Source organism: Trachurus trachurus, assembly GCF_905171665.1.
Source record: "Trachurus trachurus genome assembly, chromosome: 4".
Lineage (NCBI taxonomy): Eukaryota > Metazoa > Chordata > Actinopteri > Carangiformes > Carangidae > Trachurus > Trachurus trachurus.
This window is the reverse complement of record NC_139898.1, coordinates 19,666,367-19,675,464: the sequence shown is the minus strand read 5'-3', so window position 1 is coordinate 19,675,464 and position 9,098 is coordinate 19,666,367. Positions and strand designations below refer to the sequence as shown.

The following is a 9,098-nucleotide window of genomic DNA, read 5'->3' as shown; positions in this document are numbered from 1 at the left end:
CCAGGGGAGGTTGAAGCTGCTGGACTATCAGTCCGAAGACACATCAACCAGCTCCCGTGTCTGATAAACGACAGAGCCGCAGTCTCCTGCCTGACTCGCTTACTTAGATAACAGAATTACAATTAGCCCTGCACTTTACTGACAGTCTAGTCCAGTGTGACTGTAGCGTGCATGTCTTTGCTCAAAGGCACTACAGCAGCATTGCTATACTTTGTGCATGTTCACAACAGTACCAGTGACTCTTGCAGAGACTGAAGCATAAACATTACAACTCACAGGATGGATTCTTTAGTCCATATGTAGTACCCTACTATTTATATTTACATCACAGTGTTATTACTGCTGCTGTAGGGAAATAAACGCGTCTAATCTCATACATTCCTGCCCCTGATTAGGAGTGAAATTCAGTTTTTTTTTTATAGCACTTGTTGATTTTATGTGCCCACTCAGTTCTCAGTGATCACACCGGACACTACACGTGAGCTACTCTCGGTTCCACTTTTACGCACACACAAAGTGTAGCCTACATACAAGTATTTGAACTACTAACTAAACCACATTAGCAGGTAGAGATTCGCAATGTTTGCAGGCAGATTCAAGCTTTCTTTCTTTCTTTTTTACCCTGGAAAATAATGCAGAAGCAGCCGTGTGTGTTTTTTTGATATCTTTACAAATTTATTTTGTCTTCCAAAACGAAGAACAGCGTAAGAGCATTGAACATATCTTTGGCATCACACAGTAAAAAAAAAAGACAACTCAAATATATAAAAATGCAGTGAACGGACTTCCACAATACAAATCTCATTTCAATATGAACTTTACTCCCTTGTTAGCTGTACAAATATAGTGCATACTCTTTCCATTTTACAAGAAAAAAACAGATTCAAAACAACTTTTTCTAACATGGAACAAAGAAAGAGAACTATTAAGTGTCATTTGAAGTCTTTTTGAACCTTTTTAAACTCTTCACCAGGGCCGCCACACAGAGTCCGAGTTGCCCGACGGGGCTCCTGGGGAAACGGCGGCCGGCACGGGCACCGGCGTGCTGACGTTGTTGGCGTACACGGGGATAACGGGGCCGTTCGGCGCAAACGCCGCGTTGGGAATGAGGAATGCAAACTGTCCGTCTGTGGCAGGCACGATCTGGAAACCGCCGTACACTTTGGTGGCGTCAGAGGGTAAACTCGAAGGCGATGAGCCTCCTTTACAGGGAACCGCGTTCATGGGCAGGACCTGCGGAGACGAGCTGGGGATCTGCACCATGGACTGGCCGAATGACGGATGCGTTGGCCCGGCGGCGGTGGGGAGCTGGTGCTGGTGCTGATGCTGGCTGGGATAGTTCATTGCGTTGATCTGGGTCATGCAGTTGGCCAGGTGACCGAGCAGCCGCGTCCTGACCTCGGTGTTGACACCTTCGCAGGTGGACAAGAACCGTGTGACTTCATTCATGCACTCGCTGAAACCAGCGCGGTATTTTCCCAAGACAGTGGGGTCTGTGTTGAGGGCAGCTGCAGAAAAAACAATAGAGAGAGAGTGGTCAGTCAGGATATCCAAATGCAAAAACCTTGTTTAATTCATGAAAATATCCACATATAATCTGGACGGGAGTCAACTTTAGAGCTGGGTGACTGAGCACAAGTGTTGGGATAGATGTGATCTATAAGGCACAGTCATGGGACAGATTAGTCCTGGAAGTGCGACTTACCGGTCATCTGAGCCCTCTGGAGGTTCCGGAGATGCTTCACCGTCATCTCCAGGATGTCCGCCTTCTCCAGTTTAGAGTGTCTGGAGCTCTGAGGAGACGGGAAACACACATGGTTAGGATTACGTGCTCGTTTTCTCGCCGTATGACAGGGACGGTGTTGAATTGCAGGTTGAAAATAATCTATTAATAACTGGGATGGCGAGGGAGTGGGATACTTACATCTTTTTTGAGCGCATCCAGGATGAGAGTTTTCAGCTGCCCCAAGCTCTCGTTGATTCGGGCTCTTCTCCTCTTTTCCATAATTGGTTTGGATGACTACAGATGAATACAAAACAACACAAGGTGTTAAATTCCTCCTCCTTGTTTACAACATCAAACTGCAAAATCTCGATTCATGTCTTGCGTAAAAACGCATCCAAACATAAAGCGAATGGCTTGGTGTTTTTAGAAGACAGTCAGAAATGAAGGTGCTCTCATGCAGAAGTTAAATACTAACCTTTCTGTGCTCGGAGGCTGTCTTGGGTTTATCAGGAGTTGTGTTCATGCTTGCCGGGGTTGCAGCAACCGGGGAAGAGGAGGTTTTTTCCATCATATCGGCAGGCATCTTTTCTTTTCGGAAATATCCCCCACACAAAAAATAAAAAATAAAAACACAGCAAATTACGGTCCACTGGTGCAGGAGGAAGGGCGATGAATATTTGCAGCTTTGCGATATTCAAAAGTCCCCCCTCTCCTCTCAAAATTACAAAAAAATCCTGAGATATGGATCAAGTTAAAATCCGTTAGAGCGATGTGCAGCAGCGGCAGCAGCGGCGGCAGCAGTTATCGGGAGCGGATGCGGAGTCTCTCTGTTGGGCTCTCCGCGTGTGGCTTGTATTTATATCTCGCACTGCACGCGAGCGGCTCGTGTGAAACTTCCCAAACTTTCTTTCCCACAGTAACTTTCCACCAATCAGGGCGAGAGACACGCGGCCCGAGGGAGGACGGCTCGTGGTCGGCGCCCTCCCATTGGTTGTTTGGCCGCTGGAGCTCGCGGCCAATGGCGCGCGGCCCGGGTTCAGGGCACAGCCGGGGAAACTGCCTTTAGTCTTCAATCATCGTAGCGTTTACATATTAACAGTGGAGCCGCTGACTGGGCACCGCCACCAGGAGCGGGCAGGAGGACGTTTTCATCTCCCAGACGACTGATAACAGCTCTAAATATTAGAAAGTCATGACGGAGAAAAGCAGAAAGGACCAGTGGAAATGTCACAACTGCGCATACAATAATTTCCCACACTAACACCCACAATTGAATCAACCTTTAATCAGCCCTGACCCGATTATACCTTGGCCTGTCTCCTTTAACAAAGTTTCCCTCTAACTCTTGATGGGTTGTGTAAAATTTTGTTATCCAAATTGAACCGGTCACCGTCCGCAGTAAGTTAATGGAAAACAAAAAAGAAGAAAGTAAATAACTCTGAAACACTTTTGGAGATGTTTTCAAACCACCACAGTGGGAAGTGGTGGTGGGTTTTCTGGAAATCAAAGTTTCAGTCATGTGTTGTCATGGAGGCAACAGGAGGGAGCAGTTGTGTTTTCTCAACCAAAGTACCACAGTAGAGATAGTTATTGTTGTAATGATGAGACTTTGTAAAATAAAACAAGTTGGGATGACAGCTCGAAAAAAACAAACACACTGCAAACACTGTGTGTGTATTCCTGGTGTCTAATGTCGATGTATCCTTCCCTCAAGAGGAGGGGGGAAAGTAACACAATTAAAGCAGCGCACTCCCGTTTCTATGTTTTTTACCACTGTAGTTCCTGGGTCTGTGGTACAAATTCTGGCATTTAATCATGTGTCGGTGCTGTGAATGTGGAGCACGTGCCAGGATGTTTTATGAGCGCGGTGGTTGGAGGTTTGGCCGTCGGGCTGCCGGGGGGCCGCCGGGCCAGGGAGGGAGAGAAGGGGAGAGGAGAGGAGGGGAGGGGAGGGGAGGGAGGGAGGTGGTGGTGGAAGGGTGAGGGGAGGGTATGTGGCGGCGGCGGCGGCGGTGGTTTACATTAGAGGGGAAGGTAAATAGCAGCTGCTGTTTTAAAAGCCTGGGAAAACCACGCCTACAGAGAGAGCTGGATCGGGCTCCCTTATCGGAATGTGAGCCAGAGCAGAGATATTTCTGAGCCGGGAGAGCTTACACGATCAGACCGATGCCTGCTGCTCCTCCTCCTCCTGCTGCTTCTCCCCCTATCGCACAGCGTTCAAGGCTTTTTAAGATTTCGGGTCATAATTTAATTTTCTTATCTTTATTGCAGCTGGAGAGCCACAAGAAGAGACCAGCAATAAAAAAAAAAAGAGGAGAGCAATAGAGCCCATGATTGCGTCTTGTAAGTTTATTGACGGGGCAGTAGCTCTACATATTTGAAGTCGCGCGACTGTGGACACAAACACACAGGGAGGTTTATATGAACCTGTCACCGAGTTTAGGAGTGTCGGGGGCATTTAAAGCTGTGGAGAGCGGGCTATAGTCGCACTGCTTCTTCTATTAACCATATTAATTTCAGCCGAAACAAACAAGCACATTTACTACAGAGACTTAGGTCAACAGATCCAAATTTCTAACTTCTGATGTTCATTTATCTTATAATTTACACTACAGCTGCAGAAAAGTTTACTTCCTCCAAGTGGGACTGTTAATAATAATAAACAAAACAAGAATAAATGAATCATAAGCAATAGTAGCAATGTGTGGAAAGTAGTGAGACGTGATAGGAAGTCCATTTGTTTCTTGTTTTGTTTTTTTTAGTCTACGGGGCTCTGTGCGTGGCTCTCCGCTGAGCTCACACACCTCCAGCTGCTGCAGAGACCGCGACACGTGGCGCGCAGGCGACCAGGGGAAGGCGCTCCTCTCGCCGGCTTGCCGCCTGCATCTGCGGGGCGTCGCCGGCGGCTGGCCGCAAGATCGTGAATTTGATAGGCAACGCGGTGCTGCACAAGGGCTCCAGCTACTCATCTGAACACGAGAGGGAGAGGGAAAGGGAGAGGAGAGAGGCTCGGAGATGGGTTTTTTAGGTTCTCTCTAAGCCTGCACTTGCGGCAAATTACAACGTCTGCAGACTACATGACATCAGCGCCAGCAGCCTGCAGACACAGATGAAGTGTGTTATCACAGGACCGAAGCATCAAGTCATGCTTTTTATATCATTTTTTGAACATTTTTTTTATTCCCCTTCAGCCTCACCACTTGAAAAGCTGTGAAGCTCATATCATGTCAGCCAGATTTCAGCCAAAGTCTTGTTAAATGTGTGGTTAAATTAGTTTTTACTCCACCAGCTGTAATATCAGAATGAGTAAACTGTCAGGTGGAGACATCAATGAAACCACACACGTGTCTTGTGTGGCAAACTTTGCTTCTTTTTTCCCCCTTTTTTTTGGCAGGTTTGCACATGCTCCTGCGACTAAACCTGCTATAATCCCAAATATCCTCCGCGCTCAACAATGCTTCTTCTGTCAAACACGTCACTAACGTGTCTCATTGTTGTTGAGCTGCACACCTGAGTCATTTCTCCCCGCACAATGCCACTGACAAGAGTCCCAAAACAAATGTTCTGATGTGAGCTAGACAAGCAGTGTGGGGTTTTGAAACGCTCTCCGCCTCAATGACTTTCTCACGCTCATGTTGCAAGAGGTCTCCGACGGTGAACTGAGTCACGGAGCTTTGGATCTCCCTCCCTCCCTCCCCCCCAGCCCACCCCACCCAGCCTGCAAGCCCAACATCTTATCGCGCGCACCTGGCTGCTGCCGGTCCCCTGAGTGTTACCTGTTGCCATGTCACGAGAAAATCTGTGGGAAACAGGCTGACTCACGGCGAACACGGCTCTCTGTTGTACAAGCTTTTGATCACATGTGTCGGATAACTTCACTGATGAAAAGAAAAAGATGGCGATTGTCTGGCCGGCAGACAGGAAAACAAACCAGCATGATTATTATGTGATTATTCCTTTGCTTGGGACACCCGACCCCACCCTCTCCCTCTTTCCTTGGCCCGTGCACCAACCGCCATCTCTCTTGATCTTATCCTCTCTTCTTTTTTATCACTTTTTTTATACAACCCTTCCTCACTCCCTCCACCTTTATCTCCCTCTTCCTCTTTTCTCATCCCACCGCTCCCAGTCTTTCCCAGGACTCATATCTTTATTGAGCCCTCTCGACCATGGACCTCCACACACTGCAATAATGCAATTAGGGAGGGAGGATGTGGGGCTAAAGTGTGTGTGTGTGTGTGTGTGTGTGTGTGTGTGTGTGTGTGTGTGTGTGTGTGTGTGTGTGTGTGTGTGTGTGTGTGTGTGTGTGTGTGAGAAAGTGTGAGATAGTGTGCTCACAAAACAATCTGGCCCACTGTCAAACACTGCTCATGCCTTTAATGTGTAAGCCATTGGTGAACGGCGCTGCCTGCCAAGGGAGCTCCTGGTGCCACGAGGGTGACAAGGTGTGTTAGGGGAAGGGTGAGGGGTAGGAGTTGAAGCTTAAATTCCTATGCTGTCATTTAGGTTTCATTACCGGCCGTCAAGAGGAGTGGGGAGAGAGCAGAGCAGACAGACGGGCTGTATCAAGGCCGGCCTGGAGGTGTCATGCGGCTGCTGCTGCTGCCAAACTGAGGGTGGCACTGTGTCGTTGCACAGTCGCCGACAAACGTGACTCATCCAACAGTTCACACTGCTGTAACCGGCATGGTCAACAAGTTACCGGAGAGCTTTGCATTTCCTTACAGAGCAGAACGGCCAGTGCACACAGGCAGCTGTCATCAGCAGCCAATGAACTGAATGCAGCAGCTCTGCAAGAAGAGGCAGCACCTCATTACACAGAGTCCACCAAGATGATAACAGCTGATCAAATATGGTGGAAGATGTGATTGGAAGCAGCTGAACCATGAATCATAATTCACCTAAATAATTAACTTTATCAAACTGGCAAAATATGTGTCTACATTTGCTTGTGAAAATACAACACGCTGCTTTAACAGGAAACCGCTGTATGGCTGCGTTTAGAGCCTCTAGCACCACACACCATCAGTCAGAGTGGAGTCATCTGTCACCCAAGTTGCTCAGAGTGTGAGCGCAGGGTTACCGCAAAACAGAGGGTTGTGTGAGAGCGTTAAACTCTGACAACTTAAAGAAAGCGCTGGATGATAGCAGAGCCGGTCCTTACCGATTTCGGAGCGTGTGAGAGAGAGGAGGACAGAGAGAGAGAGAGTGAGTGGAGCAGCGAGTGAGAGTGTTTGTGTATGTGTGGAAATGAGTGTGAGTGTGTGTGTGTGTGCATCATCCCAGCGTGGCATGAATGTGTGTTATTAGTGGGAGTGGAGTAGGACCTGTGCTCAGCTGCTGTTAGCGAGGCCAGCCAAGGCTTGGAGAGCAGGATCAAAGCGGGGACAAAGAGAGAGAAGGAGAACTGACAGATCCTCCAAGCGGAGAGAACAGAAGGAGGAGAGAGGAGAGGAGATGAGGGGGTTTGGAGGCTCTCCAGATACAGCCGCACACATCGCTTACCTCCCCTCACACACACACACACACACAAACTGTGGTGCCTGGAGCAGCCTGGGAGCAAGGAAAACAATAAGTACAGTGAATATACTCACGCTTTCTCTCTCTCTCTCTCACACACACACACACACCACAGAAAGATCAGCTTGGGTCACTGTAAGCCTCGCAGACACAGGCGGCTGCCACTACCTCCCCTCCACTCCTCTCCACTTCAGAGACCAAGACGTTCACACTTCCTTTAGGGGTCTCTCTCTCCTTTGCTCGACCCCCCTCTTGCTCAACCCCCACACACCCCACACCACCCCTCTCTCACTTCACCAACACACACACACACACACCAGCTTCCATCCATCCATCCATCCACGTCGTCACTCCTCCTTCTATCTCTATTCCTTCCCTCCATCTGACCCTCTTCCTTTTTCTCTCTGATGCCTCCTGGAACAAACCGGCGCTATTTTGCATGTGTGGGGGAGGCGGTGTAGCGCCGAGGGTCAGAGGTCACGGTGAGTCAAACCCAGCAGCGGTGGAGAGGAAGCGGTTGGGGAGAGGACCAGCGAGTTGGCCTGGGTCTCTGGTTAGCATGCCTGAGGCTGGAGCAAACTGGGAATACGGATGTTGCTGCTGCTGCTGCTGCCGGTGGTGGTGGTGGTGGTGGTGGTGCGGGTGGGGGTGAGGGCCAGTCATGCAAATACAGTGTAACCACCATTTACTGACTGAAGACAAATTTGTATACAGAGCTCAAACTGTCAAACTAGAGGAGAGATAAAAGATAACCCAGCATCAGTTTTGGGTCAGATGTCTCGAATTGGCACTGGCATACACCTAAGGTTGTGTGCCTGGATTTAATATGCTATCTGGGGGCTCTGGGCTTAAGGCTAAATATGCGCCGGTCGCTGTGTGTGTGTTTGAGACCATAATCACTGGTGAAACGTGACTGATGTTGGGAAAATAATCAATCTCTTTCCATTTGCCTCAAACCCAGTTTCCACATTTCAACAAACAGAACACCACTGAAATATTACATTTCTCTTTGAGGCCTGTAACTTTCCCTTTTCTACCCATTAACCATCAGGTCCGCATAAAACTGAGTGGGGGAGAATTTGTAAGTGTCACTTGTTTACTCTGAGCGTGCACTGGGAGATTTGAATTACAGGTGCATGAAGCCTCCCGGTTTCCTCCCGAGGAGGCCGTTTGTTGACTGTAGATAAGAGGGGCAGCCTTTGAAGAGGCAGGAACGCACGCACAATTACACACACACACACACGGAGCTCCATAAACTGACAGCTTGATGCTGTGAATCATTATCTCTAATAGGCCTAGTTTAGTGTAAACAAACACATGCAGAGTATCGATGCCGATCTTTCTGATGCAGTGGCTGATCTTCCTCATCATCGCTCTCAGATAAAACATGTCAAATTCAGAGTTCACTCATATTTGCATAAAGGTGCTCTGGTGAGGAACGGAGAGGTGAAGGGTTATGGTACGAATGATGAAACAGTTTTGTCTTCCCTACTCTGTGTTTTATATTCCAGAGCCAGTGTTTAAGGAAATTAGACGGGACGGTCTGCTCCATCAACCAGTGATTGGAGTGACAGTGTATGAAACTGAATTTGGACCAGGAAAAGAAATGAGATTTTACAAAACTTAAATATTCACAAATCAACATTTTTTTTGTTGGACAGACTATTTGTCAGGTTCATGCCCCATTATCAGCAAAGCCCTGCTCTGCTAAAGAGTCCTTCAGCAAAGCATCAACCTCCGACTGAATCCAGCTGTTCTGTACAATAGCTGCCCCTGACCTCCGACCTCCCTGGAGGGAAGAATGCTGAAAGATTTTCACCGGGGGGAATTACATTGTTATCACTCAAATGTG

At 48.2% G+C, this 9,098-nt stretch overlaps 1 protein-coding gene across 1 annotated transcript; it reads right to left on the bottom strand.

The window, feature by feature from the left end:
• Positions 1–761: 761 nt before the first annotated feature.
• On the bottom strand, positions 762–2,532 carry her6 (hairy-related 6). Its single transcript, XM_083969519.1, has 4 exons — positions 2,202–2,532; positions 1,925–2,020; positions 1,706–1,793; positions 762–1,508 (listed from the first exon to the last, which is right to left on the bottom strand). The coding sequence occupies exons 1-4, from the start codon at positions 2,307–2,309 to the stop codon at positions 967–969; spliced, it is 834 nt and encodes a 277-aa protein (XP_083825645.1). The 5' UTR covers positions 2,310–2,532; the 3' UTR covers positions 762–966.
• Positions 2,533–9,098: the final 6,566 nt, after the last annotated feature.

Excerpts from the sequence above, each read along its gene's own strand:
- her6 (XM_083969519.1), bottom strand. The coding sequence starts at position 2,309 with ATGCCTGCCGATATGATGGAAAAAACCTCCTCTTCCCCGGTTGCTGCA. Across the intron at positions 2,021-2,201 it reads CAGCCTCCGAGCACAGAAAG|TCATCCAAACCAATTATGGA; the intron begins GTTAGTATTTAA and ends ATTCATCTGTAG. Across the intron at positions 1,509-1,705 it reads CCAGAGGGCTCAGATGACCG|CTGCCCTCAACACAGACCCC; the intron begins GTAAGTCGCACT and ends TTTTTTCTGCAG.